The following is a 19,896-nucleotide window of genomic DNA, read 5'->3' on the forward strand; positions in this document are numbered from 1 at the left end:
GCCGCGTTATAGCGATCACTCTCTATCGTCTTTCACTGGACAAGGTGGCTTTTCCCCGGATCACCCACATCGGGTTGTTGCCACATCGCGATACCGTTGCCTGTAGACACATGCGCCGGAGCTGCTCCCCTGTGACGATCGAGCAGCGCAAGTCCTCCTGGAGCTCCACACCGACGGCTTGATGAGTACCGGAGCTCTTTCGCCGGGCCGTCGTCCAAGATCGTTTGGATGCACCCTCTAAACCCCTTCCTGCGAGCCTTCTTCCGAAGCACTGTCCCTGGGCAGTGCCTGCCGATCGAGAATCATGTATGGTTGCCTTGAAACTATACCTATCCCATCTCCCCACCCCATCTGGGATGCATCCCCGCTCACATGTCGCCATCTTTAGGTCCTTCTAGTGCCTGTGACTGAATCCTTGGTCGGGTCGCGCGACCGCGAATCATCCCTCTTTTATTCCGACCTCGTCGTCTCCGAAGAATTTCTAGGAAGCCATACCTTGCGGGCCCCCGTCCCGAACGGAGCTGCCGGAGGGAAGGATGATTCGAACGTTCGCGACAGTAGAGGAAAGGCGAAGCAGGTAACTACGGTAAACGGGCGCACAGTGATAATAAAGGAGAATTCGGTGTACAGTAACAAAGGTGGATTCAACCCCTTGACGGTCTTCCGTTCCCTGCGCGCAGCTGCTGACCTGCAGATCTAGGCTTCAAATCTCTCACTCAGGTCCAGCTGGTGTCAGATGCCCTATATTATACCCCAAGCCACGACTCGCAGCCATGGCTGATCTACTATATCTCGCGGCCGTTGATCGGCTCGTTCGACCCTGGGAAGATCATCTCCGCCGTGGTGCCTGGGGCATTACCACACAAGAAGATTACGGGCGGGGTCAAGCCTGGAGAGTCGGCGGGTGCGCCACAAAAGAAGGAGATCAAGTCCTTTGGTGAACTGCTCGAGCATTTCCCGATGATCGCTAGACAGATGCAGCCGGGGTTGGAGAGGTTGTTTCGAGAATTTGGAAAAGAACTGGGAAAGCCGTTGCCGCCGCCACCGTCTCGCTCGCCGCGAACGTTTGATGACTATGAGCGGGGGCGAGACCGTGACGACTTCCCTTTCGATGAGGTCGCTTCGTCTCGGAGCTCTGTATCATCTCGCAAGGACGGGCTTCCGTTCAATTCCGAAGAGTATTTCGAAGACGACGAAGACTTGATGCGCCGGAGCCTCGAGACCGCCGTGACAGCCGCGATCGACCTATTCCGGCTCGTGGACAAGCAGCAATTGTCTTACCTGGGCGCCACAACAGATCTCACGGGGCCGTTGGTGGAACGACTCATCGAGCGGTATGTCGCCGAGCAGGTCCATGAATCACTCCTCTTCCCCCGGCTATGCAAATTTCGCCGGCCCGAGGACACAGAACTGGAATCTCGAATACGTCAAATGGAGAGTATAGACGTCTCTCAAGTGGGAATCTCCGTCGAAGGCGGGCGTGAGGGCAAAAGAGAGCTGCTGCGACGACTCGGCAGGGCAGTGGAAGAATTCCGGAAGATCCTGGACGGCAAAAGTCCCCACGAAATGCTGAGCATCTTGCTCGAGACCGTAAAGATTCTGTCGTATTCGGGAAGTTATGACAGACTAAACCCACGATCATCTGAAAAGCAGCCCGTCGTGACGGTCAATGCCGACGTGTTGGTTTCCTTGTTGCTCGTGGTGGTCATCCGGTCCCAGGTCAAGCATCTTCAAGCTCGACTCCTCTACATGCAGCATTTCATCTATATCGATGATGTTGATAGTGGCGAGATGGGCTACGCTTTGAGTACATTTGAAGGCGTCCTCACCTATCTAGTGACCGATTCGGCTGGTCTCCGAAGGTCCAGCATCCGAAATAGGCGCCTGTGGAGTGCTACCAAAACTGGTCGAGTCAATGACATGAGGGCCATCCTTGAACCCTACGGTGATGATTCGGCTATAGACGAGACGCCTAGCGAACACGACGAAACGTCCGTCTTTTTCAATTCCGATGCTCACGACGCCGAACGTCATTTCCGCGCGGTTTTGCCCCTGCGAAACAGGAGATCTGATGGCCACGTTGACCTGAGCGATCCGCCTGAAGCTCCACCACTTTCACATGTCTTCCCTTTCCAGACATGGGAAGAGGATTCCTCCCACACCGATGTACCGCGTCGTGTCAAGAAAGTGTCAATGAATGTTCGCAGCTTCTCAGAATCGTCTGGTGTTTCGATGATTTCGCGAACCACCACCCTGGACTCAATCAGCAGTGCTATCGAAGGAGACAGCTCGATCGAGACACTGACCAAGACGCAAGACCCCGCTGGTGATTCTATCCCCATGATGGCGGTGGAAAATCGCCAGGCGGATGCCTTGAGGTATTTGCTCAGCCTCGAGGAGTATTATCCGCTGAACGACATTCTGGAGGACACGAATACTGACGGAACGACGTTGCTCAACGCTGCCGTTCAGCTCGCTCATACGGATATAGTCGACATCTTGCTTGATTTCCTTTTCGCGTCGGCTGACAAGGATGCCATTTCCTCGTACTTAGGTATGGCAGATGTGCATGGGCGCACTGTTGCCCACTATCTATTCAGCTCACCATCGGTGATGCATAGATTGAATGGACTTCTTCCCTGGACACAACATGACAAGCATGGACAAACGCCGCTCTTTGCCTTATGTCGATCTTATGACCATCCAGATTACAATGCTATGGTAAATAATGCGTTGACAGCTGCCCAAAAATCCCAAAGGGATGGCAAGCCTTTGCGACTTGATGAGCATGTCGACTCAAGGGGCAATACACTGTTGCATATCGTTAGTGATCCGGGAATCACCATTCGAATCCTTCGAGAGAGCGATTGCGATCCAAACGCCACAAACGACAAGAGATTCACACCGTTGATGATGGCGAGCAAATACGGCCGCACTGACCAAGTGCGGATCCTGTTCCTGGATCCCCGAGTGGACGTTCATCTCAAAGAAAGCCGCGGGTTGACCGCCGTGGAGCTCGCAAAGGACGACGAAGTTCGAAACCGCATCGACGATCTGATCCTCGTCTTGCAACCCCCATCGGTAGCAAACGACCCATCCGGCCGTATAACCACCGTAGTCCGGTCGTTCTTTGTCGAGGACGCAACTGTCCGCTTCGTCCTTAAATCCGGTGCGCCGCACCGAAAGCCAGACAACGCGCCTGGGCCAAGCTCCACAACGACATACACGGTCACCACCTGCCGCCGCAGCCTCGCTGACTTCGAAAATCTCGCCAAATGGCTCTCCGTCGAACACCCAGCCTCCTACATGCCGTCGCTCTCTGGTTTCCGCAACCCCTTCCAAATCCACTCCAAGCCATCCCGCTCCGTGCTCCACGACATGCAAGAGAGACTGGACCGTTTCCTCAAGACCCTCCTCACGCACCCCACCTTCTCCACTCACGAAATGCTCTGGGAGTTCATCCTCATGCCCGAGCTCCAGCCCGAAATGATGGCCGACCGTTCCCAGCACAAAGCGCAGGCTCTCACCGAGTCAATCGCCGACGACTACGAGGAAATAACGCAAGACGGCATGCGCGAGACCGAGCAATTCGTATCGCACGCGCAGGAAGCAGTACGAGGCGTGCACGTCAACACCCGCAGCGTCATCCGGCGCGGCCACGCGCTTCACAACGCCGCCTCCGACATGGCCGACGCCGCCTCGCTAGCCTCATCCGCCATCTCAACCCTCCAAGAGCCCACCTGCGCACTTCCAACGGCCCACATCGACGCCTTCGCCCGCTACGCCTCATACCTCTCCACCTCCGCCTCCGACTCCTCCCCACTCCTACAGTTCCTAGGGGGCCTCTCCGCCATCGACAACACCACAACCGCCATCCTAAACTCGCTCACCCGCCCCGTCAAGCTCATCTCCTCACTCGCAGCATCAACCCGCGCACTATCGCGCTCTCGCTCCTCCCTCATATCCTCCTCCCTTCCTCGCAAATTCAACATCAACCTCCCCGGCCTCGAAGAATCGCGCCAGAAATCCGTCCGCGACCTCGAGAACAAGGTCCAAGAATCCGAGGCCCAAGTCGCCCACATCTCCCGCGAGATCACATGGAACAAGGACGTTGTCGTCGGCGAGCTGGCGGGTTGGACGTCCTGGAGGGAGCAGATCGGGCGCGATGCGCTGCGCTCGTTCGTCAAGGATACGTTGGTGCGGGAGAGGGAGAGGGGGAAGCGACTTGAGCGGTGTTTGAGAAGTGCGAGGGATGCATAGTCAAGGGTGAGGTGGGGTACAATATATAGATAATTTTCTTTTTGTTTCTTCTTTTATTTTATTTTTCTTTTCTGTAGAATTAGTCTTATGGCGCCGTCTTGTTTTTCATTTCTCATTCCCTTTCCCTTTATTTGTTTTCTTTATGTTTCTTTTCTGTGTTGTTTGCTTCGTGTCTGTATTAATGACCAATAATTATGATGACGTTATGAAAATTACTTCCAACAAGAAGGTAGATCTTAAAATAAAAGTAATAGATACAGAATAAATCAGGTGAGGCCCGTATGCAGAGAAAGTGACAGCAAGATGGTAGGAGAATGCGAATGGCAAGGCACAAGTTTACACGATATATATAGTTCCACTACAACGGTCTCGTAAAGTTTAGGGTACAGCGTCAGGCTCAGAGGTTCCATGGATCATCTTTTATTACGTATCTCAGAAGGACTAACCAGTCTAATGTTGTTGCTCTTCCTTGCATCATCCGAGTTACATATCTCAAGCTACTACTATACTTTCAACCTCAACACCACTTTGAGCGTACTATTGATGGAATTGGCCAAGCCACAAGCTAAAAGACTAAACCTCCCGCTGATACCAAAGCTTTCCGGCCCTCGTATTCTCCTGCAGATCCAACCCCACAGCCTGTACTGCGCCTGTATAGTCTACTCGGAATTGTACCTGTATGTACGCGTTCTGTGCCGCGCCGAGCCCTGGGCCGCTGAACCAGTGTCCTAGGAAGAATTCTCCGCTGGCGTGATGCAGCTCGAAGAGGGCCATTCCCACTCGGTCACGGAAGTCGGCTAGTAAATGGCCGTTCCTTAGTTCGAAGGTGATTAGTGATGAGCCGGGGTGGTTGTAGTGGCCTGCGTAGCGCTCCAAGGGTAGAGCATGGGGAATGACGGGGCTCGGCAAGGAGGGAAAGAGTCGCTGCATGGCTTTTTCCATGGGCTCTGATTGTGTCTTTACGTCCGACGCCCGCTGCGATATGGCAGATTGAGCTGGATTCCAAGGATACCCCACAATCTTATCGAGAAGATACGAGTAAAGCTCGAGCTCAGCCTTCCGCGCATGCATCGTATTGCCCATCATCACAAACCCGAACTGTTTACCCGGCAAAAATCCGACCATGATTCCAAACCCGACCCAGCTGCCGCTATGCCAATAGAGTGGTTCACCGCGCCAGCTGTGCGCGAACCACCCGAGCCCATAGGCATGATACGGTGCTGGCGGGCCAACAATGTCACTGGTGTCGGTGATGATCGTGCGGGGCTCTACCATGGCAGCATGTCCTTGTGGAGACATGGGTCCGGTCTTGTAGATCATGGCGCGGAGCCACTTTGTGTATTCTAGGACGTTGCTTACGATCGCACCTGCGCCTGTCGTGGGTCTGTAATTCATGTACGGCTCTGGGATGTAGGACTTTGTGTCTTCGTCCCATGTATAGCCTCTGGCTAGGAGGCGTTTACCGGTCGGCGAGCGACAGAGCTCCTGGATGTCAAAGTAGACGTCTTTCATATCGAGTGGGTCCCAGATCCGCTGCCGGAGGACAGTGCCCAGGTCTTGGCCCGTTAGTTGTTCCAGAACGTGCGACACCACAATGTACATGTTGTTGTTGTAGGAGAAGGTGGTTCTGGGCGCCAAGGTGAATGGGAGATGCCTCAGTTTGCGCACTGTCTCGCGGATCGACGCGTTGCATGGCTCGCGACTCATGAGGGTGTCATCTCCCGCTAATCCCGACCGATGGGATAGGGCGTCTTCGATGGTCGTGTTCAAGGTCGCAGCGTCATCGGCCAGCGCAAAATCGTCGGGAATTAGAGAGTGGATGGGAGTGTCCCACCGGATGGGGGTTGACGTGTTCTTACTCTCGTCCATGACCATTGACATGGCGGCCGCAGTGAACGCCTTGGTGGTGCTGCATGTCGAGAAGAGGGAGCTCGTGGTCATTGGTTTGTTGGGGAATTCAGCAATCCCGTATGCCTGGATCATGATCAGTGTCAAGAACCATTTGGGGCTAGAATTCTAAAGACGGCGAACCTTGGAATACGTGCTGGAGCCATGGACCACCGCGACGCTTAACCCAGGAACCTTCCATTTGTCCAATTGCTGCTGGACGAGGAGGTCGAACTCCGCAGTGAACGGGGATTCTTCGCTTCTGATCACCATGGTAAAGAGTAGTAACGTTAACTGGACAATTGTAAGCAACCAAAGAGTTGTCGGATGATCGGCGATTGGGAAACCAGAAGGAGGATGATGAGGGGAAACGGAGAATAAATGGGCTTCCCTCTTAGGCAACGACTGCAACCCTGGTGAGATCTATCTATCCCCGAAGCATCCTAGGCTCCGTGATAATCAATCGCAACAGCCTCAGTGGTCAGCAGTCTCAGATTACGGCAATCCTTCGTGGTTATGTTACCCAATACTTGAGCTTCCCAAACTTACCCCTTATATGGAGCAACAGTGAGCTCGCAGTTCAGGGAAGTAGCGTGTGTCGAATAATATGTATGTATGTGTATACAAGTAGACCACCTGAACTGACAAATGGTAGACAGATAGTTTAAGAGCAAACACCAGCCAGTATGGAAGTTTCTTGATACGGTCAGAATCGGACTCATGTCGAGCGACTCGATTAATGTACACAATGTATGGTATGCGACTAATAATGGACAAGAAATGATTGGACTCAGCCAGAGGATTCAGCGTGCTTTCTGATCCTGCGAAGTCTATCATTAGAGCGATCTACTTTTGTAGATGCTCTAGCTGATTGCTTTTTCTGAGATGGGGGCCTCCCATCTACTGCTTTCTCCCAACAAACTGATCAACTATGAAACCTTATAAAAGAAGGCCTAGCACAAAAGGAAGGATAGAGCTGCCGGGGTCATTCAGCATACCCTCGGCTTATTAAACCGCAAACCCCAAAATTCACCTATCTGAACGTACACTCAGAACGTTTAGACCGTAATGTGCAGTGCTGCTCAAGTGTTATATCCATCTTCGAAATCGGCTAGAAGCGAAGTCGTCTGCTCAATAGGCGGCAAGCCAAAGAGAATGCTCGAATCAAAGGCTATTGCAAGGAGACTCGTCGGTCTTTTATTACCGTCACCTTGCGACCTGGCGTTCGAGGTCGCAGCGCCTAGATTGGCCCCATAACTGGAAACCGGTGTCAGCGGGGATTTTGTTGGCTGCAGGGTGAGTGGGGAGATAGACGGGGATGCCGCGGGAACAGAAGAAGTATATTTGGACTGGTTTGTCAATGTTGAAGTTGCTGCCGTTGTTGTCGTTATCGATGACAAAGTATCAGTCGCGAGTGATGAAGTTTCCAGCAGCGGCGAGCCCCAAAAACTGGACGACGAGATTTCTATGACATGCGAGCTGTCCTTCGTGCCCTCCGCCACGGGAACGGCTTTGAGCGAGGAGACATGCTTTAGTAACGATGACACGACTATTGGCTTGTGAGTAGATACCCGATGCTCCCTTTCTGGCAGCCATCCTGGGGTTGATAACCTCTTTAGTGGGCCTCCGGCTCTGGTGGACGAGGCATTTGCACTGCTTGTCTGGAATACTCGAGTCACCGCGTCCCCGTCCTGCTCGACAAGATATCTCACAGATGAAGAGGGATTCGCATCAAACATCAACGATTCACGACTGGCAGTCATCTTCCAGCTGGAATTGGCTTCGCTAGAGCACGTGACGGAGTATCTAAAGGCCAAATCGCCCTTCTTTTTGCGCTGACGGCGTGTCCAGTATCGTCTGCATTTTATGATGCCCAGGACTAGAACAAAGGTAAAGCCCAAACCAGCGAATGTAGTGACTATGATAGCGGCGGCAAGGCTTGGGATGCGATCACTGCCGTTCGGTGGTGTTGAAGAGGAGTTGGCCCGTTTAAGACTCTTAACTATCGAATCATTTTGCTTTGTAGAGCTCTCTACTGACTCCGCTTTAGAAGTTGTTGACGGATAAACATTGTCGGCAATATCAAGGTCTCTTTCGATGCTGTCTATTCCTCTAGTTTGTTGCGGTATGTGGTCTCCGACCAAGTCTGAACGATCTCCCACTTTGACGTGTCGTTTCATCCATATATTTGGTGTGATAAGCGATAGAAAGCGACGATTCGTAGATTCCAAGAACTTTAGAAGCGCATTCTCATCCGTTGATCTGACAGGCAAGGGCAAGGAGAGTGCGAGATGTATGAGCGAAACGATGGTAAGAAGGATGAAAAGTCGCATTATGATAAGGAGTGATACGGGTTATGCTATCTTCGTAACCATATAATTTGACTAAATGAGAGTATTCCCTGCAAGCAGGAGTGAATAGCCTGGATGGTAACACTTAGTGGCGAAGTTATTCGAGTCCGTGAAGCCGTGGCGGGAAAACATCAGGAGAAGAGTGCGTCGCATGGCGCCATCGTGACTTCCTCATTTTCATGTCTGTGGTAAGGAAACGCCTTACCAACTTAGATGTCGCATAAATTGCTAGTAAAGTAGCACCTATTCTTGCTGACGAGCATCACAGCTAAGCATATCGGGTATTGATCGAGAATATCCAACATTATCAGAGGATCAACACGGTGTATAGAGATATAGATCCGAAGTGGGGCCATAAACCAGGCTAGTCCCAAAACAGCGATCGTTGGCCTTGGGGCCTGGCGACGTCATCGCCACCCATTTCGTCACAACTAGATAAGGTACGTAGTTTTATAGCTGATGCAACATCAGGCAACCCCAACCTTGATTTTTCTTACTTCCACCTCAGAATTCTCCTTGAATATAGACATCACCCTTCTGACAAACTATCTCATCCAAACACCGATATCATGCCTCTCGTCGTCCCAGGAATCAACAACACCATGCCCGGCGGGGACCAGGGCGACTGGTTGAACAAGCTTGCTGGGAAGAAGATCACGACTGAGGCGGTTGGTGGTGTAGATGTGAGTCTTCCAGTCATTACTGATATAAATGCTTTGAGGGCGTTCATGCTAATAATATATTCTTCATGATAGTCATTCGCAAAACAAGACCTCCCGCAGTCGCACCGGATCTGCAAGCCCGGCGATGCGATGACAATGGATTATAGATCGGACCGGTATGTTTGATGTCCGCCTGGTAGTGATAGTGTGGCTTCTGACTGTTGGGGCATGCGCAGATTAAACATTCACGTTGATGAGAACGGTACCGTGCGGGATGTCAATTATGGTTAGGGAGGGTGTCTATGATGCTCAGGCAGGCTGTTGGTTTCCTCTTAGTCGCATCTGTATGAATATTCTGCTTTGATTGCTTGCTATGACATTTTAAGAACGATGATAGAGTTCTGCATGAAAATGGATCTTTTGTCTAAACTACCAAAAATCGTTCAAAGCCCTCCAACGACAGTAGTATTCCGCCAAAACCATGGCATGGATGACGAAGCCAAGACTGTAATCTACTCTTGCTTCCACCGCAAGAGAGTCAGCGAGTGCTTAGGGAAAACGTACGGACCCCTTCCATCCCAAGTGCTCTCCAAGACCCCAACCTCCTGTTTCCCCTTCATATTGGTAGCAGTAATAACGTCCGCCGTGACAGTGAACACACGGACATCCCCACTAGTCCCATCAACCTGCGTCTCGATGTTCTGTTCCTCATGGATATTGACAACAGCAACATTAACGTAGCCATCCTCGCCCAGCGTTGCACTAACATCCAGCCACGGCGTATCCTTGACACCACGCACCCACTTAGGCGAGGTTTCGCCCTCATAAGTCCCGCAAGACAGATGCGCGCTGATCGTCCAGCCACGCATGTACTTCGAGAACAGGTACAGCGGCCACCAGGTGGTCTGTTTCGTGATGCCGTCTTTGGTCGTCATGAGGGGTGAAATGACGTTGACGGTCTGGGCGATGCACGCCATGCCGACGTCCTTGCTTTTGCGGACGAAGACGTTGAGGTACACTGCGACGGCGAGCGCGTCGGACAGCGTGTAGCATTCTTCGGCGCCTTTGCTGCCTTCGGCGCGGATGGGATCCCACACGTTCCATTCGTCGAAGCAGATGGTGGGGCGGAGCTGCTCGGGCGGGACTCCGTTCTCGATTCGTGCTAGGTCAATTAGAGAGGAGGTGATTTCGATGGCGCGCTCGGCTGCGAGCGGGGCGGTGACGTTGGGGAGGTGGGATGATGAGGAGGTGTATAGGTGGATGCTGTGCATGTCGATGAGGGGGACAGTGCTGGTCGAGAGTGGAGAAAATGCGGGCAGGAGACAGTGCTTGAGGGTATAGTAATCCCACGACGCGGTGCCGTCTTGTCCGCAAAGGACCAGGACCAGGCTAGGGTCCAGAAGTTTGAGGGCTGGATATATGGTCAGATAAATTTTTGGTAAAGGGGCGAAGGATATTCACCTTTCGCCCACTGGAAGGCCTTGTGTGCGTAGTCTTCCTTGGTCATCTGCTCAACCTGCCACGGACCCCATGTCTCATTTCCCAAGGCCCAGTACTTAATCTAACCGCAGTGTCAGAATATGAAATAATGTCGAACGTGGAAGACAAACATTATATGGCTCTTCACGCCCATTCTTGCGCCGGAGGTTGGCATAGTAGGTGTCTCTGGTGCCATTGCAATATTCGACCCAGGCAAGGGCTACACGATGTCGGTTAGTCAAGTAGAATTGTTGGAGATATTAAGTATGACTACCTTCGTCGAGAGTCCCTGGATATAATAATCAATAACAGTGTTCATCAGTCTGTAGACTGCTTGAAGTTCTCACCTGTCCCAAAGTTCAGACAGAAATAGGGCTCAGTTCCAAGGGCCTCACACCACTTCATGAACTCGTCAGTTCCGAACTGATTTGTTTCTGTCCCTAGCCACGCCAACTCAGGGCTTGTATAATCGAAGACCGTCAGCAAATGTATATATCATTGCGATCACATATTTGCCATAGGACGATGGCGCAAAACAGATTGGAACCAAAACAAGAGAGAGAAATATACCGTGAAGGACGCTGATCCTTCGGACCGACTCCATCGATCCAATGGTAAGTTGCCATGAAATTACCACCAGGGTAGCGGACAACGGGAATATTAAGCTCTTTCAAAGCTTCGAGCACATCCTTCCTGAAGCCATTCTCGTCTGACAATGGGTTCCCAGGATCGTAGATACCCCCATAGATGCAGCGACCCATGTGTCTGCCACCGCGTGTTAGCTCATTGTTCAGTCCTGAGAGACAAAATTAAAGCAATGAACATACTCCGTAAACCCAGCATATATGTTGGGATTGATTTTGGAAATGCGCCGGTTTGAGTGGACGGAAATTCCAGGCGCCTCCGCGCTACTGAGCTTCGTGAAGGTTGTCATTGGGTCTGATAAGTGGCGTGTTAAGACACCGGGTGTGATTCGCAAGAGAAAAGAAAGATCAATAACTGGTATAGGACCACAAAGAAAGTTCAATGAGCAGACGAATGAGTCCCTTGAAATAATAGTTGCAGACGACTACACAGACAGTAATTATAACGTCCGCTGGCCCCGCCAATTCATATAGGTAATTCCCCTGCGGGGTCGTGCCTGACGCGGCCAAGTAACATCTATCACGAGGCGTTTCAACGGGTGCTAAGACAGGGGACGATATAACACACTTTGGCGCCAGTTCCTTAGTACAGGGAGCCATGTCCGTGTCAAAAAGATCTTCCATCAATTACCGGGTTGAGATGCCTGTCTTACTGCCCCCCATTATACTTGTAAGCATACACTAGTCGGCGCCAACAGAAGTGGCTGAACATGGGTACAGTCTGGATATCTTGATTCGTTGCTGCGCTGCGGTAGATCGTGTCATGTTTACAGGAACGGACCGTGCTGACATTGGAGGATTCGAGCGAATGGCTGGGACTATTGTATGGCTTGGACTCCCTGCTCAGAAATGGCCCCGTCGGATTTATGCTATGTGGAGTGTGAGCATCTCGTCCCCAAGGGCATGGCTCGGTTGTGCCAGCCGAATTCCAAATCTGGTATTAAAAGCGACTCATACCCTGGACTCAGCTTGACTTCATCGTTTCATCAGACGTCTTCACACTGGATACGTCAAAAGCACTCGAAATCGCCAATCGTTTGTGATCGGGATGCGTCTGTCTCCAGCATGGTACCAGGTACATACCCAAGGGTTTTCGCGAAATAGTATGAGTCTGTACTGACTTTTACAAGTTTCTGGTCGGCGTTTTCGCCTCCCTCGGATCGTTCCTTTATGGATGTATGAAACACAACCAAGCAGTCCACAATGTCATAACTAAGGTTTTCCACAGACGATCTGGGTGTGATTGCCGAAGTGATCGCAAGTGGATCCTTTGCGGCGAAGTTTGAAGCAGATACAACCCAGACGTATGGTCCTTTCCAATGCTCGGGTTGAACAATAACAGCCAGTGGCCGGGATCAAGTCTAACGATAACATAGTGGACTGGTTGTGTCAATGTTCACGACAGGCGCCTTTTTCGGTGCCGCATTTGCAGGCCCTACAGGCGACAAGCTGGGTCGGCGATGGACCATCACCATTGGGTGTATCATCTTCTGCCTCGGCGGCGGGCTCCAAACGGGAGCGCAGACGGTGGCGTATTTATACAGCGGAAGATTCCTAGCAGGCCTCGGGTAATTCCCAGGATACTCAAGAGGAAAAGACAGGCTCTGACTGCTGCAGTGTTGGCTTCCTGACCATGATCATCCCCCTGTACCAGGCTGAAATCTGCCACCCCGATATAAGAGGTCGTGTAACCGCTCTGCAGCAATTTATGCTGGGTGTGGGATCCTTGTGCGCTGCATGGATCTCATATGGTACATACATCGGGTTTCCCTCAACCAACAATGCTCAGTGGCAAGTGCCGCTGGGTTTGCAGATTGCGCCGGCGGTGTTCTTGGGTCTCTTGATTATGTTCTTCCCGGAGGTAGGCGAAATTGGCAAGTTTTGTCCAATTCTAGGGCTAACTCGTGGCAGTCTCCGCGTTGGTTGATTGACCATGGCCACCACGAAGAGGGACTAAAGACCCTCGCTAGACTCCATGCCCATGGTGATGAAAACGATGCCTGGGTTCGGGCGGAATATAATCAAATCCAGGAAACCATCACATTCGAGCACGAGAACGAAGCCAAGTCCTATGTCGAGTTGTTCACCTCACGGTCCTCCTTCCGCCGTCTTTTCTTGTGCTGTGCGTTACAGGCATCCGTGCAGATGACCGGTGTATCCGCGATCCAGTAAGGACACATGCTTTGATAAGGCCAAAGCAGAAGAAATGAAAAGCTGATTGCGAGTAACCTGCAGATACTACTCCGTGACGATCTATGGGCAGATTGGAATCAAGGGTGACAAGACACTACAATACCAAGCGATCAACTCCATCATCGCGCTGGTGGCACAATTTCTCTGCATCCTATTCATCGACAGGCTCGGCCGTCGCTGGACGCTAATCTGGGGCAACCTCGGAAACATGGTCACTTTCATCGTTGCATGCACACTGCTGGCTCGGTTCCCACCAGAAGTTGAGAATACGGGAGCCCACTGGGGCTTCATCATCATGACCTGGCTGTATAACTTCTCATTTTCCTGCACGTGCGGTCCGCTTAGCTGGATCATTCCGGCCGAAGTCTTCGATACTCGAACGCGTGCTAAGGGGGTTTCACTTGCCACGATGACTTCTTATGCCTTTAACACCATGATTGGCCAAGTTACTCCTATTGCGATGGAGAGCGTGGGGTACCGTTACTACTTCGTTTTCATCATCTGCAACTTCACGAATGCGGTGTTCTTCTGGTTGCTGTTGCCTGAGACTAAGAAGTTGCCTCTTGAAGAGATGAATTATCTGTTCTCGAACTCCCCGTGGATTGTTGTGGGGTCGAAGAAGGAGGACTACGTCCCTCGTGATCTGGAACGTAAGGTTATGGAACAGGAAGAAAAACAGCAGGTGATTATGGCGGAAGAGGAAGCCCGGCGGTTGAGTAGGTAAGAGAAGTGGGATGAAGGAGATGTTTGGAGGAAAAATATCGATTACTAGTAAAAAATATATTGTTTTTGAAATTCGTGTGCCCTAATTGTATAATATAATGTATGCCGTCCAGTGATAACTGAAAGTGGACAAAGCATCCCATGTCGGAAAGTGCACTGCGGCAGCTGAGAGGAGCTGTTATTGCCATGTGGGGGTTAGTACTAGCAATGGTCGTGAAAAACACACACTAGGATGTACTAGACTGGTGTACTATAGCACCGCTGTCAACAGCACTGGTCAGCTCGTATGCTTCTGTTGACGGAACATCGTTGAAGGTTCTGATATAGTGTGAGATGGCATGGGCTAGGAGGGGCCGTGTTGTGCTCTGACATTCGACGAGAAAACCGCGCATTACTCCGAATCGGAACTATAGCCAGCTAAGCCAAGAGAAGTAGACGGAGGTGGCGAGGTTTGTTCCGCTTGAGATTGTCCCGAGTCTGCCTTCTCTTCCTTCTTTGGTGCCTCGTTTGCTGGACGTGTCGAACTTGTGGCGCCTTGAACAGTAGGCTTCGGGGGCGGGGCGGATCCGGATGACTCCCTGCTACCTTCATTGCTTCTCTTGGTCTCATCTGCATGATTGTCCGACTTCAATTCTTTAGCAGGGGCCCCTTCCTCGGCACCGTCGCCCATGGACTTTCGTTTCTTGCCCGGAATAAGAAGGTTCTTATTCTTATCGCGCCGCCTTTTGCGCGCCGGTATCTTCCATTCTTCCCCCTCAGCTGGCGGTACGACGTCCGCGGTATTGTCCTCCATAAGAGCCTTCTCTGCCTCCTCGCGTTGCCGGCGAAACACCTCGAGCTGCTCGATGGTCTCCTTTTTGACGGCGGCTTCCTGGGCGCGTGTCGACTCCATGATCGAGTCAAGGAAGTCGACCTCATCTTCATCCAGCGAGCGGAATTGATTCTTCAATTTGATCTTCTCTTCGAAAGCTTCCTGCTTGGCCACTGTTTGCCGGAACAACATCACCCTAACATGTCAACCCAGGGTATCCGGAAGCACGCGATTCCACCTAAGCCTAACTGGAATATGCCGTAACTCACTCTTGTTCTGTTCGAGAACTTCAAACAAGCTTTTCCCGCCATCTTGCCTGCTCAGCTCGGCCTTTCGTTGCCGCTCCTCCTCCAGCTCATGTTGTACGCGAAGCCACTCCTCGTCGCGTTCTACTGGTTCTTGGTCTGTCCCCGCGGACACAAACCCTGATGCCATTTTCAGTTGTCCGGATTGCGTAAGTAGCTAGCTCAATAGCAGCCGTCCGCTTAGTAAAACCGCTGTCGTGCTCGTGGCAGATGGAAAAAATTGGATAATATCCAGGCTCTCCAAAGTCGTTCGAACCGTGTTCGGGGTTTGCGGAGCCAGTGGGGCGGAAGATGGCGGCAGAACAGAGCGGTAAAGAGCGGTAAAATCCAGGCGATACTGTGGCCAAATCGGTGACGACTGACCTATAACAGTTTCCGCCACATTCCCGGTGGGGGAGGCGGGTATTTTAGGCAAAATACCTGGCCATAAACTCCGATGATGTATGTGGGAAGTTTAGACACCAGGTCTAGACGAAGATGGCTTAGGTGTAGTTACGGAGGCTGAGGTCAAATCTGTTGTGATCTGGGAAACGTAGTCACCACCAAGGAATCATTGATATCCAAGAAATGAGCATCTTATGTCCATTGTAGAGTCCAGTTGCTTCGAGTCTTCGACAGATCTCGGAGATCAGTCAGCGACTTAGCACGGAGCACACGGAGTACGGAGTACTACCCTGGGTAAAATGAAACCGCCCGCCGGGTAATTGCTAGTTAAGGAGGGGCTCCATTGCGACGATGAGTTGGGGTTAGTTGCCCCTCAGTCGACATCATCCTCCCCGCCTTCCCCCCAGTGGTGTGCTTGGGGTGCGCGACCATGGGAACGTATAAAGCCTCCGGCGCATCCCTTCTGTATCTTTTCTTTTCAATTGAACCTATCCCTAACTTTTGAATTGATTGAACCCATTGCCCTCTCAAACACTCAAAATGTCGACCGCTCAGCACACCAAGTAAGTGATTCAATGTTTCCATTCTCCCATTTTACCTCTGGATATTACCCTTTTATTGGTTTATTCTGGATGTTCCGTCTGCACCGAGTCTGCATCTAAATGAGCGCGCATGTTGAGAACAAATTGCTAACGTTGCCGCTCTTTGCCTGCAGGAAAACCTTCACCCTCAACACCGGTGCTAAGATCCCCGCCATTGGTCTGGGAACTTGGCAGTCCCAGCCCAACGAGGTCCGTGAGGCTGTCAAGAACGCCTTGCTGAGGGGTTACCGCCACATTGACACGTAGGTCACATCCTGTCCTTCCTGCTTCAACCGTTTTACGCAGTTATATTGACAAATCGATTTAGCGCCCTTGCCTACGGCAACGAGCACGAGGTTGGCGAGGGTATCCGGGACTCTGGCGTTCCCCGCGAAGAGATCTGGGTCACCACCAAGCTCGACAACCCCTGGCACCACCGTGTTGCGGAGGGCATTGACTCCTCCCTCAAGAGCCTGGGTCTCGACTATGTTGACCTTTACCTGGTCCACTGGCCCAGCTCGACCGATCCCAATGATCTGAAGAAGCACCTTCCCGACTGGGACTTCATCAAGACCTGGTATGTAATCCGTCTGACTTTTCGTGGCCTCAACCTAGCAGAAACTGACCAAGAATCAGGCAAGAGATGCAGAAGCTGCCTGCGACCGGCAAGGTCCGCAACATCGGTGTCTCCAACTTCGGCATCAAGAACATGGAGAAGCTGTTGAACGACCCTAGCACCAAGATCGTCCCTGCCGTCGACCAGGTCGAGCTGCACCCCAACAACCCCTCTCCCAAGCTGATTGCCTACCTGAAGTCCAAGGGTATCCACGCCACCGGCTACTCTTGCCTGGGCTCCACCAACTCGCCCCTCTACAAGGACCCCACTCTCCTGCAGATCGCCGAGAAGAAGGGCCGGACTCCCCAGCAGGTCCTGCTTCTCTGGGGTCTGCAGAAGGGCTGGAGCGTCATCCCCAAGTCCGTCAGCAAGTCTCGCATTGATGCGAACTTCGACCTTGACGGCTATGAGTTGACCGACGAGGAGATCAACCAGCTCGATAACCTCAAGGACCGTTTCAAGGTCTGCGGTGACGACTGGTTGCCCATCAAGGTCTTCTTCGGCGACGACGAGTAAATTTATGTTTCATGATGATATCCCCAGATGAATAGATGATAGATTTTTCAAAAATAAGATTGTTAATGTTTGCGACATTTACTTTTGTTCGTAGAAACAAGTCAATAGTCAACGCTAGTGTTCATTAATTCCGTCCGTAGTTTCCACAGGGATCCATGGGATGACTAAGCATATACGCCTCCGAGTGGCACGTGGAGTCAGGTGATGCACCGCCACAATTTGCCGCCACTCCGTCATCTCCCCTCTCCTCATTCCCCATCCAATCCATCCTAAGAGTCATCGTCCTATCATCTCTTCATCAAGATCCATTTACCTTGACATTTTAGCAGGATGCCTCCATCTAGTGGGCACCTGCTGCTCCCCAAATTCTGGAGAGCAGCCAGGTAAGTCACTTCCCATATACTCCCGCTGATCCTCTTATCTGACGGATCCACTATCTATAGGTTTGCCTATGAGAAGGCTTCCAAGGCCATCAGGTCGAGGATTCCAGAACATCTGCAACAAGGCTCAATTCGTTACCAACCAGCTTATGCTCGCATTAACACTCGACAGCCGATTAACAGGGCCGCTGCTATTCGCCAGGCTCGTAGCCGTCACTTTTCTACTCGTGCTGGAAGCGCCTTCATCTCATACATCCGGACTGGACTACAAGGTGAACGTGCTGCCTCCCAGCCGTCCCGGGTTGCATCCAATGTCAGTCGATTGACCTCCCGGGCTCCGTTTGCCTCGACCTTGCGTCCCAACTTGACCGGTGGCACCTTGGGCCGTACCGCAGGGGGGTACACGATTGGCGCTGGTCGCGTTGGGGGCGCCCGGTACTTCTCTCATGGCCCAGCGGCACCTGCGCAGGTTATAAACAATGTGTCGGTCGGTGTTCGGGCCTTCTTCCTTTCTGGGCAGAAGGCTCGGTTCGATGGTGTCGACCACATCACCGGAAACAAGAAGTACAAGGCTGTTAGTGCGTTGCAAGATGAGGCCGAGCGTAAGATGACGTCGATCCCCCGCACAGCGCCTGGCTCTTTCGTCGACTTCCAGATGTCTCCTACTATTACCGCATTAGGCCTGGAGAAGAAGTTTGGTGTGTCTGGGGCCGTGGAGCCCGCGACGCTCAAGTCGGACGGTGTCCTGGATGTGCTCTCTGCCGATTTTGGACGTGCTCTCAAGGACCTGGCGGCTATCCTTAATGACCTTAAGCGGCTGTCAAGTCTAGGAGACTTGCCCATTGAACTTCACGACAGATCAACAATACGGGTACGATTTCCAGGTTGTGATGCAGCCACCGTGGAGCGGCTGTGTGACGAGGTTGGTGTCCAGCGGGGCAAGATTGTGCAGGACGAGGATTTCAACCTTCGCACCGGCGCCGATCTTGCCCTTCTGTTCCCCTTTGCGCCCAGCATTCCTGCGTCGCCAGGCACCGAGGAGTACTTTTACCGAGAAGAGCCTGCTTGCACTCAGAAGCCTGACGAAGTTGACTGGGAAGCCATGATGTCGGACAGCCACTCTGAGGCATCACCAGCGCACAAGCTCAGCTTCGAGGATGTTACAATGTTCAACGACAATCCATGGGCCTCCTCCCCGTCGGGGTATTCCAGCATCAACATCAGCGAGCTTGGCGATCGGGAGCTTTTCCCTGAGACGTCGAGTGCTGGTATACCAAGCACTTCCGGATGTGGATCAACCGAAGGAATACATCGTTTTCTGGCAGAATGTGATCGTGCTGCGCAATGTTATTGAGATGCATATCTAACCAACTTGAACATTCATTTATTTCCTTTGTCAAATACCTAGTTTTGTTTCATATTGTCTTGATAACCAAATATATTGTTTCAACTACATAAATATGTTCTGCAATATAGACGTACTGAGTATACCTTGAAACACATTCTCCTCATAAATCCCACACTGCACTACACCAAACATGACAAGCACGCAAATCACCATTGATATCGACATAACTGTCCCACATATGGGAACCCGGCCCGCTATACCGGCCATCAACTCTAGGCTTCACCAACCCCGCCCTCTTCCCCTTGGCGCCAAACACCCATATTAACCCGGGACTTTCACAAACCACCGCGATAGAGCTACTATAAGGACGAATAGTATGCAGTAAACGGGACAGACAAAAAGGAACAAGCCGAGCGGCCCTCGATCCCGTAGGCGGAAAAACTTTAACATAGGCCGCTATATGTGAAACGGGTCCTTTTTTCCCAAGGCTAGCCCTAAATAGTGGAACTTTTTCTTCACACCCCCGCAATGTGCCAATTTTATGCAGGATTGGGTTGACCCCATGGGGGATGGCAGGATTAGTGGGTTGGAGGATTGTTATTGCCGGAAGAATTTTGTGGGTATTGATGGGTGGTGGTGGTGGATTTGGGCGTTTGGGGTTTGATGGGTGGCTTGTAGGGCTTGTTAATGTTGAAGATATGGACTGATACATTGGGTATGCTTTTGATCTTGAGAGGCTCTGCTTTCTATGGACAG

The 19,896-nt window shown here is 51.7% G+C and overlaps 8 protein-coding genes across 8 annotated transcripts; 4 read left to right on the forward strand and 4 right to left on the reverse strand.

Moving 5' to 3' along the window:
- The first annotated feature begins 63 nt into the window (after positions 1–63).
- On the forward strand, positions 64–4,462 carry P168DRAFT_264497 (putative VPS9 domain protein). Its single transcript, XM_024834862.1, has 3 exons — positions 64–306; positions 389–638; positions 701–4,462. The coding sequence occupies exons 1-3, from the start codon at positions 229–231 to the stop codon at positions 4,258–4,260; spliced, it is 3,888 nt and encodes a 1,295-aa protein (XP_024696089.1). The 5' UTR covers positions 64–228; the 3' UTR covers positions 4,261–4,462.
- A 298-nt stretch (positions 4,463–4,760) lies between these two features.
- P168DRAFT_264499 (beta-lactamase/transpeptidase-like protein) lies at positions 4,761–6,473 on the reverse strand. The gene is made up of 2 exons (XM_024834863.1): positions 6,292–6,473; positions 4,761–6,234 (listed from the first exon to the last, which is right to left on the reverse strand). The coding sequence occupies exons 1-2, from the start codon at positions 6,418–6,420 to the stop codon at positions 4,834–4,836; spliced, it is 1,530 nt and encodes a 509-aa protein (XP_024696090.1). The 5' UTR covers positions 6,421–6,473; the 3' UTR covers positions 4,761–4,833.
- Positions 6,474–7,239: 766 nt separating this feature from the next.
- On the reverse strand, positions 7,240–8,840 carry P168DRAFT_97272 (uncharacterized protein). The gene is made up of 4 exons (XM_024842245.1): positions 8,704–8,840; positions 7,759–8,569; positions 7,462–7,696; positions 7,240–7,404 (listed from the first exon to the last, which is right to left on the reverse strand). Exons 2-3 carry the CDS (start codon positions 8,478–8,480, stop codon positions 7,552–7,554), a joined length of 867 nt encoding a protein of 288 aa, XP_024696091.1. The 5' UTR covers positions 8,481–8,569; positions 8,704–8,840; the 3' UTR covers positions 7,240–7,404; positions 7,462–7,551.
- Positions 8,841–9,067: 227 nt separating this feature from the next.
- On the forward strand, positions 9,068–9,451 carry P168DRAFT_316002 (uncharacterized protein; the record flags this gene model as incomplete). The annotated part of the gene is made up of 3 exons (XM_024839952.1): positions 9,068–9,181; positions 9,254–9,336; positions 9,397–9,451. 3 exons carry the CDS (start codon positions 9,068–9,070, stop codon positions 9,449–9,451), a joined length of 252 nt encoding a protein of 83 aa, XP_024696092.1.
- Positions 9,452–9,681: 230 nt separating this feature from the next.
- Positions 9,682–11,573, reverse strand: P168DRAFT_248650 (alpha-N-arabinofuranosidase; the record flags this gene model as incomplete). The annotated part of the gene is made up of 7 exons (XM_024834129.1): positions 9,682–10,571; positions 10,622–10,721; positions 10,771–10,859; positions 10,914–10,928; positions 10,987–11,099; positions 11,210–11,404; positions 11,467–11,573. Coding segments are annotated over 7 exons (1,509 nt in total), but the record flags the coding sequence as incomplete, so codon positions are not given.
- Positions 11,574–12,331: 758 nt separating this feature from the next.
- P168DRAFT_338548 (sugar porter family MFS transporter) lies at positions 12,332–14,489 on the forward strand (the record flags this gene model as incomplete). Its single annotated transcript, XM_024841763.1, has 7 exons — positions 12,332–12,358; positions 12,414–12,459; positions 12,512–12,587; positions 12,660–12,851; positions 12,901–13,144; positions 13,195–13,451; positions 13,519–14,489. 7 exons carry the CDS (start codon positions 12,332–12,334, stop codon positions 14,198–14,200), a joined length of 1,524 nt encoding a protein of 507 aa, XP_024696094.1. The 3' UTR covers positions 14,201–14,489.
- Positions 14,490–14,590: 101 nt separating this feature from the next.
- Positions 14,591–15,564, reverse strand: P168DRAFT_324906 (PSME3-interacting protein; the record flags this gene model as incomplete). Its single annotated transcript, XM_024840917.1, has 2 exons — positions 15,280–15,564; positions 14,591–15,183 (listed from the first exon to the last, which is right to left on the reverse strand). The coding sequence occupies exons 1-2, from the start codon at positions 15,443–15,445 to the stop codon at positions 14,591–14,593; spliced, it is 759 nt and encodes a 252-aa protein (XP_024696095.1). The 5' UTR covers positions 15,446–15,564.
- Positions 15,565–16,114: 550 nt separating this feature from the next.
- Positions 16,115–19,234, forward strand: P168DRAFT_309203 (uncharacterized protein). The gene is made up of 5 exons (XM_024839277.1): positions 16,115–16,262; positions 16,415–16,543; positions 16,609–16,857; positions 16,917–17,375; positions 17,856–19,234. Exons 1-5 carry the CDS (start codon positions 16,240–16,242, stop codon positions 19,144–19,146), a joined length of 2,151 nt encoding a protein of 716 aa, XP_024696096.1. The 5' UTR covers positions 16,115–16,239; the 3' UTR covers positions 19,147–19,234.
- The last annotated feature ends 662 nt before the right edge of the window (positions 19,235–19,896 follow it).

This window comes from Aspergillus campestris (assembly GCF_002847485.1).
Source record: "Aspergillus campestris IBT 28561 chromosome Unknown P168scaffold_2, whole genome shotgun sequence".
Classification (NCBI taxonomy): Eukaryota; Fungi; Ascomycota; class Eurotiomycetes; order Eurotiales; family Aspergillaceae; genus Aspergillus; species Aspergillus campestris.